Consider the following 19796-nt stretch of genomic DNA (forward strand, 5'->3'; position numbering starts at 1 on the left):
GGCACGCCGTGAAATGCAGTGGGGCACCAAGTGATTATTCATCAATGCCTATCGTAAGGGTAGAGCTATTTTAGGCCTGGTCAACCCATTTGCCAGAACACATCCTATATAACTAACAGAAATCTTGATCACTTAAGCACAATGGACTAAGTTGTGGACCTATGTGTGATCTACTGAGTAGAGTTGAGCGACTTTGGTCGGATCGGGTTTCATGAAACAAAATTTGTTTCAGATGAAACTGGTCCAACTAGGGAAAAAAAATTCGGAGTTTCGTCCGAAACCTGACCCCAATGCAAGTCAATGGGGAATAAAAGTCGGCATTGAGCGGATGACATTCATCCACTCAATGCCGACTTTTATTCCCCATTGACTTGCATTGGGGTCGGGTTTCGGACGAAACTCCGACTTTTTTTGCCCTAGTCGTACCAGTTTCATCTGAAACCAATTTTGTTTCATGAAACCCGATCCGACCAAAGTCGCTCAACTCTACTAAGGAAGCAATTATATATCTATTATAATACTAGATCCCAATTTCTTACTATTTCAAAATAATATTATGGTAGGCTTCACAAAAAACTAAAAATTTTCAATATACATTACTAATAAATCGAAACTAAGTAGGGTGTCAATTAATTGCAAAATGAAAAGATGTGACACCACTCACCCATAATGAAATTGCCAGCGATCCTCGGCTTGCATAAAACCAATACTGCTAGGTGATTGCAATCGAGTGAAAGATAGGAAGAATTCAGTTGTTTTTCACACAAAAAATATGCAAAAACTTTGAATTAAACAGGACATTCTGTGAAAATATAAGAGCTTATCCTACGCGTTTCGAACTAATACATAGTCCATGAGAAAGGATACGCACTCATAATTTTACAGAATTGAGTTTCCTGTTTTATTTAAATCTATACTAAAGTTTTTGCATATTTTGTTATCCAAAAAAATGGCTGGATTCTTCCTATCTTTCACCAATCATTTGCACAAAATAAGCAATGGAATAAAGCAAAAACAGATTTCCCTTTGATTAGGGCATGGTTTAGTGTCCTATCCAAGCTGAATCTGGCTGTGTAGGAGTGAGGAAGTTATGTCCAATCTTTACTTAATTAGTGAGTACTTAGGGGAAGGGTTGGAGTGATCATGAATTAGCAAATTATTTTAAGTGAGGGGTAGAGTTGAGTAAAAAGATTTGTGCTGAAATGGTTTAGTGTCATTCATGGCAGCTAGGTTAGGGCAGTCTACACATCTGAGGTTGGAATCCTTGAAATTGCACCCTGAAGAAAGCTGGCATTCAGTAGACCACTCAATTCAATGACATTGCGGCACGGTGAACATCATGATGTCACATGAGGTCTAGTGGCCACTCATTACAGCATGATCTCATGACATTGCAAGGCCCAGTAATCGCCAAAGTCAACCCACGATCTTAGCCCAAAGAGTAATGACTGCCCTGTTCCAACTGCAATGGATGACTGGACTGGATGCAGGACAAGGCAGTGCTAATCTTTATGCTCAAGTCTTCTAAGGGGGCATTTCCTGTGCATCACAATTAGACCAGAAAGTAGAGAGTAGCAGCAAAGCAAAATGTGAAGGGATTGATGAAGGTTGAATTTTTTTAAAGTAGTCGAAGGTCTTTTTTTTTGGTCGCCCTTTAAAGGTGTAGCAAAGCATAGCTGCTTTCCTCTAAAATCAGAGCCACAACTGTCTACAAATTGTGAGTGTTTTTGCTACTCAACCACACTCACTTCAATGAAGCAGAGTTGATATATAAGACATAACTATTATGTTCATTTATGCCAAAGAAGCCCTCCTGGTGAACTTCTCTACAAATCCCATCAATCCTAGAAGATATCATTATTAGTGAAGAGCGAGTATACTCGTTGCTCGGGTTTTCCCGAGCATGCTCGGGTGTCCTCTGAGTATTTTGGATGTGCTCGGAGATTTAGTTTTTTCGAAGTAGCTACATGATTTACGGCTTCTAGACAACCTGAATACATGTGGGGATTCCCTAACAAACAGGCAATACCCACATGTATTCAGTCTGTCCAGCAGCCGCAAATCATGCAGCTGCGATGACACCAACTAAATCTCCGAGCACATCCAAATACTTGGAGGACACCCGAGCAACGAGTATACTCGCTCATCACTAATCATTATCAATCTCTTCAAAGGCCAAACTATAGACCTAAAGTTCTTGCAAGCTTGAACCTCAACTTTATAATCCCAGCTCGGTGTCAATACTAGATTGGTGGTTGATGATTGACGATAGTAATCCATAGTTTAGTATCTAACTTTAAAGGTAACCAAAGTCTTTCATGTTATACAGCAGATTCTGCATCCTTTACTTAAAAAATCATCAACACTGGGGAAAAACAATAAAAAAATGAAAGTTTGTATTAAAGTTTTTTTTTTTTTAAGTCTAGTTTATACTAAGTGAACTTCGTTTGACCTGAATATCATAAGACTACATAAGTACATTTTGTTCAGCAGTGTGCATAGACCATTGCCTGTCAACAAAAATAATGAAAAAAGAAAAACCAAAAATGCAATTTTTTTAAACTTTTCCTTGAAAGGCAAAACAAGCTGGTGTCAGAATATAGTACTATAAAGAGAATATATTTATATATATTTACAGTATAAGCATATGTACATTTATCTTACATTGAATGCTTTTTTGTAAAACACAGAAAACATAAAAAGCAACCAGCGCCGCACATAATGTAAACTCATAAAGTGTACTATTAACATACAGAAAGCATAAATAAAGAAAAAAAAATGACGAGAATAAAACATGTTAAATACAAAACTTGTACAATAGGTATTTTTGCCTTAAATAAAAAAATAAATAAAATCATTACATATGTATTTTCACATACGATTTGCACAAACAATAAATTATTTTTTCTTTTTTATTTTTTTCTTTGTTTTTTTTTTTTTTCAGTGCCGCATTGCAATCAAGGGAGAGTCACAGCCAAGCTGTAAGTTAGGATTCTTTAGGTAAGTTAGAAGTCTCATATGTATAATTTTTCTACTTATTGAAAAAAAATATATATATAAAATGGAAGATGTGATATAGGGACATTTTTTTTTACTTGAAAAAATAAAATATGTTCTATATTTTTAGACTGCCAAATTAAAACTGTCAGAATATGTCTTATTACATAAAAATAGAATATTTAGATAAAAAATAAAGCCTAATTTATTATTAATTTATTATTAATTTACTATTTGGCCCTTTTTCTCCTTTTTTGCCTTTTGTATATATTTTGTTCTTATCTTTTTCTTTTTTTTTATTTATTATTTTTACATATTTTTTGCACAAAGTAACTGAATGAAGCCAAATTGAAATTTGGTATTTGAGATGTTATTTATTTTTTTCTTTTACCGACTATGAGGCAACAGTCTTTTACTAAGCCTTTGGTAACAGAAAACCTCCAAATCTCAGAACAATGTCCTTGTCATTGAGAAAAATGATACTGTCGAGGACGCTTTATATAACGCTCCCTACCATTAGTATACGCTATGCATTGATTTTTTTCTCTCTTAGTACATAATCAATATAGTTAGGATTAAGAAAGGTCTTTTAGCTTACAATTTTTTTGTTGTTGTTGTGATTGTTTTTGCTTTTTTATGAGAACAAGAATCTAATTTTAATACATAAAATATATATATTCCCATGTAGGAGAAAATGACTTTGGGTCAACCTTTTTTGTCTACATTCATGGTGCCTGTCGACTGTTAGAGCTATGCATTGGTTCACATTTCCCATGGGGAAGTCAACCTGAGTTGTGGCACCCTTTTGATGAACCCCGTGTGGAACCTATTCCTTGATATCTTATGTGACTTTTCTGGAAGATATGTTTTTGTACTTTAGTTTTAATTGGTCAGGCAGCCAACAAATTTATTTTTAGCATTAGTTGAGCAAATGAAAATCCCATATTACCAAATGGGTAACCATGGAAAATGTATGATAGAAGAAATAATGAATTTAATAAACAAAACTAATCTTTTTTTTACTTTTGTGTTCTCCATCGATGCCTCTTGAAGTAACTGGTAGCACCCTATAGTATTCGGAAGATTATTATATGGAGAAATACACTATCCGCAAGATCATCGTATCTCAGGATTTTGGCTTAGTCTTAGTTAAGAGTCAACTGGACGCCTTATTAAAAATCTACTACTTATCTTCTCTCGGGAAACTATTGGGTTTCCCTTTTTTAATTTTTACCTTTTGCCATGTTTATACAGAATATTAATCTTTGCATAGAAAAAAACACCTCCTCCAGGTGAAGGTAATGTCAGATAACCAGACACCACTTTGAACTATTTTATTTGAAGTCTAAGCTTTCAATGCCCTTGAATTTTTCGTTTCGTCCAAAATGCATACCGGTACCTTACATTTCGGTGGGTTGTTCTGATTTGTAAACAAAAGGTCATTGAAATATCACACTTTCTAAAATAAAATGTTGATCCATCAGAAAAAAAAATGCTGAAAGTTACAATACCAGGCTGATAATCACCAGCAAACCTTTTTTTTTGTTTGTTTCCAGTAAATATCCACAGCTGTTTTTGAAATACTTGAAGAAAAGTAGCTGTAGATCTACTTTGGTCAATCACTGTTCGAGTGATATATAAAGTGACACATCTAAGGACACGTATGTACAAAACACCACAAATATAACCTACGACATGCCGTCCACAAGTTTAGTTTTGCAGATTTTTCCTGAAGACTTTCATCTTGAGAGGTAGGTGATGCAAACAAGACGTTAATGAAGCTGTCATCCACCCCATCACCTACAAAATCTGGTTCATTAGGGAACTCCCTTTCCACCTTTTAAGGTTGGTTGCAGAGCCCATGTCACAAAGAGTATCTTCATGGAGGCCCAAATTTGGCACAGCCCTTAAGTTGTTTTGGTTGAGCTCATACCAAACCACCTTTGACGTGCTAGATCTACGTTTACACAGCAAAAACCGTGTCGTTGGAGATGATGTCCATCCTTTGGCTAACATTTTTTCAGTAAGCATTGTTTAAAAGCTGAGGGTCTTTGAGAAAGTAGACATCCTTTAGCTAATTTTCCTAGTCCATCTTGGCATTGAACAGTTCTGGTGTGCCATCCAGTGTCACATGTTCTAGAGCATGATAACCAAGGACCAGTCACCCACTGAGGTTGAGAACTTTGTGGAACTACATTATTGTTTATGCTGTTTGTAGAAGAAGCTTGTTTTGATGGGACAAAGAAACTATAACGAACATCAATTGGTCTACTAATATCTGTAGCAAGAATCTGTATAATTAAAATTTCCTTTATAGAGGAATGCCCCATACTGTGAAATGAATCCTCGGCATGGCTCCAGCCACTGTAGTTCATAGAAAAGCCATTCATTTCAATAATGTTTTCTGAAGTGGATATCATATATTTGCCATTAATGATGTAGTCCCCAGTCTTCTTCTTTAATGCTAGGTAAGCAGTAAATTTAGTCTGGTCTTTGGCCTTGTACTGTTTTACTTTTATATGGGTTGCTCCTTCTGGAATCTTAACAATATCTGTGTAGCCTTTGCTGTAAAACAAATAAAAATAATAATTATATTATATATAATTGAAAAAAAATATAAACACAACCATAAAATATAGAATTTAACCAAAAACTACTGGATTGTGGCTGAGGAAAATAATATTTGCATTTTCATTTGGTTAAGACTATACCAAGGAATCGGAAATGTTACATCCGTTCTGGATTCTGCTTTGGCCGCTAAGAGGCACCACGTCTTTGTTGTGGGTGATACTTGACAGCATCAATCCTATTTTATTTCTGGGACATGTGGCTATGGCCAGTCCAGAACCTATGGGGTTAACCCTCTTAGTTTGGATTTCGTCGTGTGGTGAGAACTGGGTGGGGCAGCTCACTAAATAAACTTGAGCATCAGTTCCCACTGCCAGTCAATGTTTGTGTTACCTGGTTTTACCTGTGTTCTGTACATCTGTTTTTCCTTCCTGATTTATCTTGCTTCCTGACCCCAACTAGTTCATTGATGTTTCTCCTGCCTGGTGATTTTGTAACTACCATAACTCCTGGTTCTGACCCAGCTACCTAACTATCCTTCTTGCCAACTTGAGCAATATAACAGCAGCTAACTCTGTGGCCCCAAACCAGGGACCCCTGTGTAAGTCTACATCCCTGTACATGGGTTAAGGGGTGAAAGTTTGGACAACACCTGATGTTAAGCCTATTCGTGGTCGCCATTTTCGAGCTGCCAGCTGACCACGAACAGTGCCCTCTTGGTAGGGAATCAACTGTATTCTATTGAATCTTATTAATTTCTTGGAAAAACTTGCTTAAAAGGGATTTCTAACTAGATTTGTTTAATCTATTCTGATTGCAACCATGTGTCACTTACTAGGCTGTTTACAGCAGTTTGTATAAAATCATAGTTTTATCAGTAGGAGATTATCACTATAGAAATAATAAACCTGATGCCATATAGTACCCCATATTCACAAGCTCTATAAAACCCTACCGCTCACCAGTACCTGGCAAGTTTCTGCCTATGCACAGTGTACAAAAAAACTTGTCAGTGATTTGGATGGGATTATACAGAGCTTAGAAGTCAGAGACCTGGTAGATCTGAAGCAGAATTTTATCAAAACTGCATCAAGCAGCCCAATAAGTGATACATCACTGGAATCAGGGTCTCTTTTTAATGCAACCACCATGGGACATCTATTGTTTGACACTTCATAGAATGGTTGAGTTGGAAGGGACCTCCTGGGTCATCTGGTCCAACCCCCTACTTCAAACCTGTTCATCCATAACACTGGATTCTCTTTATGTTTATTTTTTTTGCATGGTTTGTTGTAATTAATAAAATTGAAAAAAATACCATTTTGTTTCTACAGCTCCTATGAAGACCAATGAGCCTCTAAGGGTACAAGTTTTGATGAAGAATTTAACTAGTTCCTGTGAATTGCAGACTACAAGCAAACACTGATCTTCTGGTCATACTCCTTCCTTGCGTAACTTCTTCTTGACTACCTAGATTTTACACCTTATCATCAAGTAGGGTATAAAAAGAGGTAAACATGGCTGCACCAACAAGCTGTGCAAGCCAAACTTGTAGCCATGGTGGGCCCACCGGAGAATCCTCCAGTTCTCCGGTGGGCCAGTCCGACCTTGGCCATGGAGAAATATGATTCTCATATGAGCAGTATATAAATCCACAGTTGGATATTTTCATTGCACTGGAGGAGTTAAAAAATAATGGTGGCGAATACTTATTAGGTCCTATACAAAAATCAAATTAATTTTCAGGGCCCCCTGTAATGCAATACAAATCCATATTTTACCATGTATGAAAATAGATATCGAAATAAACAAATACAAGCGGCGTGCCGAAGAGCACAATATATCTACCGGAGAAAACAAATCACAATTTCTTCCCTGGAGACTTTGATAAAAATGATTTGTTGACTTCATTTTTTATTTTTTTTTGAAGACGCATTAACTTCCCGTTGAGGATCCCGCTGTTTAGCTCAATTCCAGTATAACAAGAAAATGTTTTGTATTTCCATGCCGGATGAGATAATCTGCTGTCACTTGCAGAACCTCACTTGTGTATCTACACAACCGGTACCGGGATCTGCAGACGGACGCTCGCAATGAATCTGCTCTGAAGCTTTTAGCGTCTGGGCCAACCGGTAGAATTTGCCGTCCTCCAGATTTTATCGAGTGGCTGATTTCACTTATGAAAGCTTTTGGTAGAAAAGGAATGCTTTTAGCAGCAGTCTTTGAATTTTATAGTAAGGGCAACTTCTAAATTATAGATCTGCTTCATTCCAATTTTAGATGTATGTTTGAGGTTTCTCTCAGTCATAAATCATTTCTTATAGAAAACGATTTAAAATCCTGATTTGGATTTAATATACAGCAGATGGACAAAACCAAACCCCCAAATTAGCTCCATAAGTTGCTTTATTCCAATAGTCAAACAATATTACCTAATCTGGGCTATACCTAAAAGGATTAGATAAGTATACCATGCTGGCATTGACTGTTAATGGGTTATTTATGTGAAAGTTTGTCGTGCCCCCAACTAGACATCTCTTTTCCAGGCAAAAGAAATTAAATTATTTACATCTTTCCTTATAAATAACATTTTCCATGTCCCTTATCAGTTATTTTCTTCCTTTTTTGTAATTTTTCTAACTTCAGTGCCTCCTTTCTATGAACTGGTGGCCACAACTGAACTGCATACTACAGATGAGATCGCACTGTCCAGGTAAGTCTAATGCCAATTTTAATTTATTATATACTTACCTAAAACTGTCCATCATCCACTTCTGTCCGGACATCCTCGAATCCCACAATCCACCACGCACCCAAGTGATGGGTATTCCAATATGACTCCTGCTGGCCCTTGCGCAGTACCACCAGAGGGATACCGCCGGGACAGCCATGCCGGACCCCCCCGCCGCTGGACTCCTGCCAGGACCCGCCGCCGAACCCCCACCAGGACCCGCCGCCGGACCCCTGCCAGGACCCGCCGCCAGCACCTGCCACCAGATCACTGCTGCCGGACCCCATATAGGACCCGCCGCCACCTGACAACATGCTCCGGATCCCACCGCTGCCGGCCCACCCGCCTCAGTGCAGTCACAGCCAGCAGGAAAGACTGTGGCTTGTGGCCTGTTCTGGTGATGGGGTGCGGGAGCCCTATGGTGGTGCCGCACCCCTCCTCCAGCACAGGCCGCAAACCACCATCTTTCCTGGCGGCTGTGACTGCACAGAGAGCACTGTGGGGAGGAGGGAGAGTCAACCGCCACCCCCAGTGCCACAGAGCTTCCCTCATTGCGATGTCACTGCCCTCCCCATGTGATAGCATCGGGCCCATCTAGCATATGATAATATCCTGCTGACTTTAGCACCAGCTGATTGACATTACATGCTGGTATGTAGTTTGGGACCTAGAAAGATCACCCAGATCCTTCTTTACAAGTGACTCATCTAGTTTTGCTCCCCATCAAACATATTGTGCTCTAGGATTATTATGTAATTAGTGTCTAGCCCCATCTTTTTACATTTATCCACATCAAACCTCATCTGTCAATTATATGCTCACACTCCAAGTCAGTCTGTAGCTTATCTTATGAACATTTTCCGTAGACTGTATTGAACTACATAATTTGGTGTCATCTGCAAGGATAGACATAACAGTATTACGCCAACATCCAACACTGTGGAGACACCATCACATGTTTCTCAACGCAAGGATTCTAGAGCAATGCCCCCATCCCTTATGCAAAATATGCAAAACACAAGCTGCGGAGACACTATCACATGTTTCTCAACGCAAGCAATGACTAGCCAGGTCTTTCCCCGGGAAGGAACAACCACGGGAAGGGCAGTCTCCAATGAAGGAAACCACCTATGCCAAAAGGGATGGGCGCATTGCTCTAGAATCACTGCGTTGAGAAACATGTGATGGTCTCTCCGCAGTGTTGGATGTTGATCTCCATGAGTTCATTCATCCTCATTTTTCACAGTCTTCTACTAGGCATTGCTCCTACTGGCCAGTTTCCTACTCCACACTGATGAGGGGCAATACCCCAAAACAACTGTCTGTGGATGGATACCATGTTTTGGCATAGGTGGTTTCCTTCATTGCAGACTGCCCTTCCCATGGTTGTTCCTTCCCGGGGAAAGACCTGGCTAGTCATTGCTTATGTTGAGAAACATGTGATGGTGTCTCCGCGGCTTGTGTTTTGCATGTTTTTACATATTTCCCATAAGGGATGGGGGCATTGCTCTAGAATCACTGCATTGAGAAACACGTGATGGTGTCTCTGCAGTGTTGGATGTTGATCTCCATGAGTTCATTCATCCTCATTTCTCTCAGTAATATAGGCTTGATGTGCCTCTCTCAGTAATATAGGCGGGATGTGTCTTTCTCAGTAATGTAGGCTGGATGTGTCTCTCTCAGTTATAAAGGATGGATGTAAGGTCTGTCTGTATCTAGGGTGCTGCTGTCTTCACTTGCTTTTGTGTATCTGCACTTTCCACTTATGTCCTCCTCTTCTACAACCTGTTTTGTCTGCCTTCCAAGATACTTTCTCCCCCATCCACTGTAAACCTCTATAAACCCTCTACCTCCTACTATCACTAATATTGAGCGAAAAGAGGGGGAAACAAAGAGTTATCAGGAACAGTAGCAAGAGCTATGATGAATTTGTAATATTTTTGCAAACTACTGAGCTACATAAAGGTCTGGGAAAATTTTTAATGAAGACTGTTAAGAAAATTGCTTAATTTTGCATTTAGGAAGCAAATGAGCAATAAAAAAAATCTTTTCAAAGGTGTACATGCTACAGTAGATACCCTTTAAATTTTGATCATCTTTAATATTACTAGGTCAGTCATTTATTATACGGATGAAGCTCCTGAATGCTTCCACTAATGTGTTTTAATGTCTAGATGATAATCCCGCTAGGGTTACATAAGTTGCTGTTTTATCTCCACCAAAATTACTCTAGTCCTGCTGGGAAAAACGACAGATTCTTTTCTCATTAAAATATTACGTATGGGGTAAGCATTTTGCAGTTTTAATACTTTATTAATGTAATTTTTGAGGCACCCACTTTCTGGGAACTGTTGTGTTAGTCCAAATATAAATACAGAGAGTAAACCTGAATAATCGCATCTCAAAACACACATAGAATTCTTCTATTTGGAAATTAGAAAGCTAACATAGAAGATGGAGCCAGAATTTAGATTTGCTAACAAGAACATCAATTAATGAATGCATCCTCACTCCTCAGCTCTTCACACAAAACCGCAAACGTACATGAGAAGACATTAGAATAAGAGTGGTACAGTAGATGTTCTAAGGAGTAAGGTTGTAGATCAATGGGGGCTGAGTCGTCATATACCTTGGGTGCTGAATAACTTGGGATGCGCCAGCTAGTTACTTTACCTTGACCATGGCATTGAAGAAAAAGAAACCACAAAAGCACGCCCATAGGGCTTTACCAGATATAATAAGTAAAAATTGAATTGTTCAGGGTTGAGCAGCGCGGGAACCAGGTGTTTTTTTTTTTTTTTTCCCTTTTTGGATCTCCTCTTTGATTGACCATGGCATTAAAATACTGGGTAAGACTGGGGAACTGGAGTGATGCAAAAATATTTGCTCATCCCTGGTCGAGCATCTGGTCTAGCCAGTAGGAATAGGACAGTCTTATTTTCTGTATCAGGAATCTATGACCTGTCATTATGGGTGTATCTCATGCTTACCGGGACCCCCCAACATCATAATGTTGACTGAGGCGCCAAACACTAGGCTTCACGCAACATCATGAACCACATTGCACTGTAGGTAACAGCAGGTTCACAGGATGCATGACGAGACACGAGACTGAGGGTTGTTTTGGAAAGTAACGTTTATGAACTGGAGCCGCTAGGGTTATACTGAGCAACCAAAAAGGGGTAACGCTAATTGTCCTCGCAGGGACTCAACAACAATAACAACACTTTTCTTTAACGAGAATGCGACTGACCCGGCAATGCCGGATATTATGGGGCCACGAAACGGCCAACTACGGGTCCTTATTTCCTAAAGTCATCTTATCCTTCCTGATGTCCCTCGGTGTTGCTGGTGTGGCTGCTTTGGTGTCGCTGATGTGGCTGCTTTGGTGTCGCTGATGTGGCTTCTTTGGTGTTGCAGCTGCTGGGCCCAGCTGTTGTGGAACTGTAGTAGTCTTCAGGCATCTCAGCACCCAGGAGAAGTTGTGGCACAACAGGCCCTAAGGGAGTCTTTCATTGCGGTAACCCCCTGTAGCCACAGCAGGGTCCCGTTCGTTAGCGAGTCCACGAGGACTTCAGTCCCCCAAGCAGGGTAGTGACGTAGTCTGGAAGAGTGGCGGTTGGTAGGCCACGCGCACGGACTGGGCCTGTGCAAAGAGTCTCTCCGTAGGCGAGGAGCAGGCCCCAGCTTCCAACTGCAGTGAGGTAATGGCAGCTGTGGGCGGTGATGAACAGGCCGCAACCAAGGACGGAGGCGGGGTGGCAGTGGGCAGGCCGCAACCACAGGCTGAAGTGGCACGTCAGCGGACGCGGGAGGCACCGGGCAGGCCGCAACGGGCTGGAGTGCAGCGGCAGTGGTTGAGGACAACCGTGGGCAGGTCGCGGGCCCAATTTGGAGAGGGGCGACAGTCTCTTGCCGGTAAGCTCGGTACCTCCTCTCTGAAGGCCGCCGTAGATCTCCTCTCTGCTGCTGATCTCTCCTCTGTTTGCCGTCAGTCACTCTGGCTCTGTCACACCCCCACAGTCTCTTTCTCTGTGTCTGGCGTACTACCAACTGACTTCCCAGTGCGCTCCCTGCCCCCTTTATACTCGCCCCGCCCCTTGCTGAACTGACACTTTCAGTAGCCCGCTCTCCTTCGTTGTCCCCCGGGTACCGTTTCTCTAGGAACCCAGATGGCGGTCCCCTTGGTTCCGGCCTAGACACTCTACGGGGGTCCTCCTCCCAACAGCACCACTACGTCATGATGTCATAAGGCTCTCGTAAGACAAAGTTCTTCAGCTCACTACTTCAAGGCAACAGAAATAGCTTGCTAGGAGCGGTACACAGGCTGGTTCCCCGATTGTGAAATAAATAAATTCGATAATTCCAGCATCCGCAATTGAAAAGGTGAAAAAGAAAAGATTTTTTTTGATGACCATAGACTCTCAAAAATGAAAAAATAAAATGTAACACTTTTCCAATGCATTTCAAACCCATACAGGGCCTTAGTCATAGCTATGCCAATACGGACTTGAAACACATAGACCCCCAATAAGCCCTGGTCCAAAGATGCTTGGCACAAAAGTGAAGACTAACCTATTCTGGTCGTCATGGAGGACCCAACTGAATGCTGGACCAGGGCAGCACCAAGTTGTTTGCCCAAATCTACAGGGATTAAACCAAAGCATAAAAAGCAGAATTAAAGGGATCTTCTCAGTCTTCTGACTCTAACAAGCAATGATTCTTTTGGTTGTTTGCTGCATACAGTGTCATGCAGTTGGTGGTGACAGTGCCTGGTACTAAAGCACATTGCAATGAATGGGACTGAACTGCAGTACCAGGCATAGATACTTTTGCTGACTGACTGAGATGCTGGGGGTTGAACCTCTGCAGATCTAATGTTTATGGAATATTCCGAAGCCCTAGAATATCGGAATCCTGCAGAATGGACTTGATCATTTTTAACAGGATACATGCCATCAATGGCAAACCTGGTAAGGAAAATTAAATTAGCAATCAGCATTCAATTTCTAAGTACCAGATAGTTACTGTCCAATGTTAAACGCCAAACACGGACTTTCCCCAGAAGTCTATACCAATGTTCGAAATTGAGAGATGAGAGAGAGAGGCTTTTTTTTTCCCTTTCCCAGTTCGGGAAACCTTTATTTTCAGGGGGGTTCAGATTCTGGTTGAAGTTTAGGTAGTGTTCGGGAACCGAACTTTGAACTAAAGTTAGGGACAGGTAACTCTGAACCCGAACTTCCGCTGGTCCGCACATCACTAGTCGCTACTGATCCAACTTTCCCTTTTCAGTAGACTGTTGAATTTAAGAAAATTGGCTCATAGTTATCATATTGGACAAACATGAAAAAGCATTATTCCAGGACAGCAAGGCATGGACTATAACATGCACATTAAAGGGGTTTTATGAGATGAAAAAAACAAAACCGGTTTCTTTTTACACTGCGCCACTGTTGTCTATTGGTTGTGTCTGGTATTGCAGCTTAGTGACCTTAAATGCCAACTGAGCTACGCTGCAAAGCCGGGACTTTCCCAAGATTTCTGTCATGGTTAGGACATGGTTAATGTCCTGTTCTCACAGGGTTAACTTTTGCTGGCCTCTCTTTGGATCTGGTAGGGGTATTTATACTCACTCCAGACTAGCTTTCTCTGTCAGCTACACTGTTATTCTGGCTGTGTGTCTGACCGACCCCCCTGGTGTGCGTGTATTCTGTGTTGCTTGTTTGATTCCCGTGTATGACCCGGCCTGTTCCCTCACTCTGTACTCCGTCTCTCGTTTTGGTACTATTGTCTTCTCCGGTTCTGACCTCCTGGCTTGGCTATTGTTACTCCGTTGCAGTTTGTCCCTATTGTACCGTCTATTGCCCGTTCTGGTTTTCTGATCCATTGCTACGTCCTGACTATTCGCTCTGTCTAACCCTCTGGTACTGTCCTGCTATCTCGTGCTTTGACCCGGCTTGATCTGGTTTCTGTCTCTGTCTATGCCCCTTGGTAACATTGTCCTGTACTTACCTTTCTAGGAGTTTCCCTGCAGCTCCTAGCTCTGTGGAGCTTAGGCCACGCCCCCAGCAGTCACGTGCTTCAGGTCCTGGAGCATGCATCGTCACCGCTGCTGCCCGCTCCACAGGTATCTTTGAGCACTGTTTTTGTACTCAGGACACGCGCACTGGCTCAGTGAGCTAGTGCAGTGCGGTGTTCCTGACAATTTCACTAATAAACTTCCATCTATAGCGCTCATTTAAGAGGGCCGATAATCAGGAGCAAGTGTTTGTATGAAAGCTGCTCCCCAATTATTGGCCCATCTAAATCAACCTGCAAGCTGAAAAACCATTGTTATCGGCAGTACATCAAGCTATATAAAGAGGTGATGTGCTGCGAATAACATGATATTCTGTGCACACAGAACGATCGTATTATCGATAGCCTGTCGAAACGAGACAGTAAATGACCATCAATCAGCCTTTGCCGGATCATGTACATGGGCCATAACTTAACGCTCAGAAAAAATTATAATTCGTTCATTCGGCCATGCATTGTGAGCCATCCTGTGTAGCCCATGCTTTAGACATAACACACAGTTTTACAAAAAGAGTTGCTTTAAGAGGTGGGAAGATACAGAAAAAATGACCGAGGGTGGCAGTAAGTGTAAATCGCTGTCTGGCGTTTGGGATTCTAGTCTGAAAATAACATATTTTTTCTTCCATATCCCAGCAGCCAAGTGTTTGAAGCAAGAACTATTTTTTGGGCATCATGCCTTAAAAACAGCAATTCTCCGTGTTCAGTAGAAGCCAATATCTTTAATTACATTTCCACCAGCTCAAGATTTCCCAAAATAGTCTACATGCCATCAACTAACGTAGAAATTCTTTTCCAGCTCAGTAAATCCAATGTGACTATTGACGTACAGCCTTCACTTTGCCTATGCTACACAGTAGAGCACACAGATGAACGTTGCTCTACGCAAATACCAACTATTTGCATTATCATTTTATATTCGCGCACAGTAGGGAATTTTTATCAAGAGCCACTCAGGGAAAAAGTGAAGTAGCTACCCATAGTCACCAATCATTGCTTCTTTCATTTTTGGAAAGGCCTCTGAAAAATTAGTCCTTGGGTGCTATGGGAAACCTCTCCATTTTTTGATTGCATCCATTTTTTTTTATATCCCTGTACCTATCATCACTGCAATCTTAATAATGGGAGCCTATCACCAAGATCTGACCACCCAAAAGTCTATACTGATGAAATTAACATGGTGTTCCTCCAAACAGTAGTTTCTAAACAACCTCCTGTCCGTAGCCAATCTTTGTCCAAAGTTTTCATGCGCAGTACATTAATGAGGTGAAAAAAGCTAATTGGGGATCAACAGTTTTGAAGAGTTCAGTGTATCCATGAGTTAAACCACTTATCCTATGGCTTGATTGACAGCCCGTCTCATATCTTATGCACCAGTGAAATTCTGCAATTAGATACATGTATGCAGAAATAAGTCTTTTTTCTACTGTCTAAAATCACAGTTGTTCAATCTAAGTGTTTCATAAGTGGTCGCGCATGTGCATTATAAGTGGTCATGCATGTGCATCATAAGTGCTTGCGCATTTGCATCATAAGTGGTCACGCATGTGCATCATATGTGATCGCGCATGTGCATCATAAGTGGTCACGCATGTGCAACATAAATGGTCGCGCATGTGCATCATAAGTGGTCGCGGATGTGCATTATAAGTGGTGGCGCATGTGCATCATAAGTGGTCGCGCATGTGCATCATAAGTGGTCGCGGATGTGCATTATAAGTGGTGGCGCATGTGCATCATAAGTGGTCGCGCATGTGCATCATAAGTGGTTGCGCATGTGCATCATAAGTGGTCATGCATGTGCATCATAAATGGCTGCGCATGTGCACCATAAGTGGTCACGCATGTGCACCATAAGTGGTGGCACATGTGCATCATAAGTGGTCGCGCATGTGCATCATAAGTGGTCACGCATGTGCATCATAAGTGGTTGCGCATGTCCATCATTAGTGGTCGCGCATGTGTATCATAAGTGGTCGCTCATGTGCATCATAAGTGGTCATGCATGTGCATCATAAGTGGTCGCGCATGTGTATCATAAGTGGTCGCGCATGTGCATCATAAGTGGTCGCGCATGTGCATCATTAGTGGCCGCGCTTGTGCATCATAAGTGGTCGCGCTTGTGCATCATAAGTGGTCGCCTGCTTTCAGCACATGCGCAGATGTTGATGTAGATGTGGAAAAAGGAGACAGGTGCCCTGGGGACATAATCCTTGTAATTTTCATTCCAGGTGGAATAGTTTTCATATGGATTATGACCCCCGGATGAAGGTATTGGAGCAAATTAAATTTAATTAATTAAATAATATAATTATGGGTATGTGTAAGTTGATTTCTTACCAATTTTGGTTCTAATTTTCACATTTAGTTCACAGCCCTAATACAGTACATCTTGAGACAGTGTATGCCTCATTATGTGTCCTCTCCTGTCATTTGCAAATTGTCTCTTCAGAGAGGATCATATTTCTCAGAGGAGCATTGCAAGGCTTAAAAGTCTCCTCACCTTGGCATGTCAGGCTTGACATGCCACTACCGCTTGGATCTCTGTTGTTTGTGATGCCAATTTTTTCTCTTCTGCTTAGGCTTAGACAATGACCGTTTTTTTTATCAACTAAAGTTTCTTTTTCTACATTATTGTTTTTGGCTTAATATTATTTCTTTTTTTTTCCGCTTTCTTGGTTTGTTCTATACTTTGTCCTTCATTCTATACCCTTAACTATTTGTCATGAGACCTTATACTATATTCTATGGGGTATTTTTTCCTTGTGGGTCTATTTGATTGATACATTTGGATTTTGCAGGTTTAATAAAAACAGAACAATAGTTGTAAAACTCAAAGCAACTGAAATCAGATCATTTTATGTGGTTTTATGCTGATGCCTTCATCAAATGTTTGGGAGGTTTTACCTTGTAACTATACTACGACAATGGGAAAACTAAATGACTAGCTTTCAAACGACAAAGAAATATTGACCTTTCTGGGTAAAGATCGTGACCATAAATAACACTGGTCAATGGTCTTAATAAAATCCTAAACACTAAGATCTACTTCTACATCCTAATCATTATTTGGTTTATTTTCTTTCTTCTGGATAATGTCAGGCAGGTAGCGGTAAAGCTAGTTGAAGATGTAATTCATAGCAAATTCTTGGTGTCTACCAAGGTAAAGCATAGCTGATATATGTGAACTCTATTTTAAGTTGAGAGAGTATGTCCAGTTTTTTAGCGGCCTTCGCCTGTATATAACCCTCGATCAGTCACTTGGATTGGCTAATAATTTTCAGCAAGGCCAGTTACTTAAGGTCAGGAGCTGATTGATTCAAGGCTACTGAGCTCCAGCGCTGTAAACTGAGCTCATGGTATTTAGGGCCAAATGCTAAATACATTATAAGGGAAAGTAAAAATATAATATAATTATATATGGGGTGACAGACTTTCATTGTACATTTTTTTATCCCACAGAATACAATGAGCGAATATGAGCCTATTATTTTCATTAAAGGGAATTTATCACCTACCGGGATGTATATGACCCTTTATTATGCACATACAGGTAATAGAAATGTTACACTGGTCCTACCTGTATGCCTCATATTAACAGTCTTGTTTTTGAGAAATCTTATATTCTTTCCTTATGCTAATGATTTCTTCCAGGCTCTGGGGTGTGCGGTGCCTAGAAGAAATCTCTGCCTCCTGTCTTCATTGTAATACTACCCCCCCTCCCATGCACGTCAGTTATAGTGTCGGAATCCCGCGCCTGTGCCCTGCACTCCCACAGAAATCCATACCTCTTACTCACTTCTGTGAGCACTGCATTCAGGGATCTTCAGTGCAGGCGCCGGCGACTTCCGCTCCAGTAATCTCCGGTGTGCACTCTGCTAAGGTGCTCTCCCCACTTCCTCCCTTCATAGTCATCACTATGTACACATGGTTCCAAGCGATTACTATGCATGGAGGAAGTGGGGACAGCACCTTATCGGAGTGCACACTGGATGGCACAGTGGCCTGTCTGTGGAGAAGATCCCTAAATGCAGTGCCCATAGAAGGGAGGAAGAGGTATGGATTTTTGAGAGGGCGCAGGTGCGGGATTTGGGTGCCACAAGTGAAATACATTGGGAAGGGGGTGGTATTATAATGAAGACAGGAGGAAGGGATTTCTTTCAGCACCGCACACCCCGGGGCCTGGAGGAAATCATTAACATACAGAAAGAATATAACATTTCTCAGCAACATGATCATTAATATGAGGCATACAGGTAGGACTAGTGTAACATTTCTATTACCTGTATGCCCATATTAATCTAATATATAAAGCTCAAAGTGTGTATGTATGTATGTATGTATGTGTGTGTGTGTATGTCCAGGATAGGCATCCGCACCGTTGCAGCTACAGCCACAAAATTTGGCACAGTCACACGTCTGGACCCCGAGAGCGTCCTAAGCTATGTTGTGAGGCGAAATTTTAACCCCGCGCGTTCCAATTTACCAAACAATTTTGCCCCTATCTACACACTGGGGGAAAAGTGTGTGTGTCAAGCCCCGCCCCTCATTATGATGCCATAATGCCCCTATTTGCATAATGGGGAAACAGTGTGTGCGTATCAAGCCCCGCCCCTCATTATGATGTCATAATGGTTGCCATGGCGACGCTGATGTCATAATAGGTTGCAAGCCCCGCCGCTCATTATGATGTCATAATGGTTGACTATGGAATGGAGGATGTGTGATGGGTATATGGGCACTGGACTATGGGATGGCGGATATGTATGACGGGTATATGGGCACGGGCTTATGAGATGGTGGATATGTATGATGGGTATATGGGCACGGGACTATGGGATGGAGGATGTGTGATGGGTATATGGGCACGGGACTATGGGATGGAGGATATGTATGACGGGTATATGGGCACGGGACTATGGGATGGACGATATGTATGACGGGTATATGGACACAGGACTATGTGATGGAGGATGTGTGATGGGTATATGAGCACTGGACTATGGGATGGCGGATATGTATGACGGGTATATGGGCACGGGCCTATGGGATGGTGGATATGTATGATGGGTATATGGGCACGGGACTATGGGATGGAGGATGTGTGATGGGTATATGGGCACGGGACTATGGGATGGAGGATATGTATGACGGGTATATGGGCACGGGACTATGGGATGGACGATATGTATGACGGGTATATGGGCACAGGACTATGGGATGGAGGATGTGTGATGGGTATATGGGCACTCGACTATGGGATGGAGGATATGTATGATGGGTATATGGGCACGGGCCTATGGGATGGAGGATATGTATGATGGGTATATGGGCACGGGACTATGGGATGGAGGATAATTATAATTTGTTATAACTAACCACAGTTACTTACTATGCCCGCGCAGCACCAGGCTCTTCAGCTAGT

General features: G+C 41.5%; 1 protein-coding gene across 1 annotated transcript in view; it reads right to left on the reverse strand.

The window, feature by feature from the left end:
- Positions 1 to 2947: 2947 nt before the first annotated feature.
- Positions 2948 to 19796, reverse strand: part of ADAMTS5 (ADAM metallopeptidase with thrombospondin type 1 motif 5) — a 121814-nt gene continuing 104965 nt past the window's right edge. Inside the window, exon 8 of the mRNA XM_073584520.1 lies at positions 2948 to 5562. Coding sequence (XP_073440621.1) covers positions 5007 to 5562 — 556 coding nt within the window. The 3' untranslated portion in view covers positions 2948 to 5006. The remainder of the gene's footprint in view (positions 5563 to 19796) is intronic.

The sequence above is a fragment of the Dendrobates tinctorius genome, unplaced genomic scaffold (assembly GCF_039654945.1).
Source record: "Dendrobates tinctorius isolate UK_male_01 unplaced genomic scaffold, ASM3965494v1 ptg000084l, whole genome shotgun sequence".
NCBI lineage: Eukaryota > Metazoa > Chordata > Amphibia > Anura > Dendrobatidae > Dendrobates > Dendrobates tinctorius.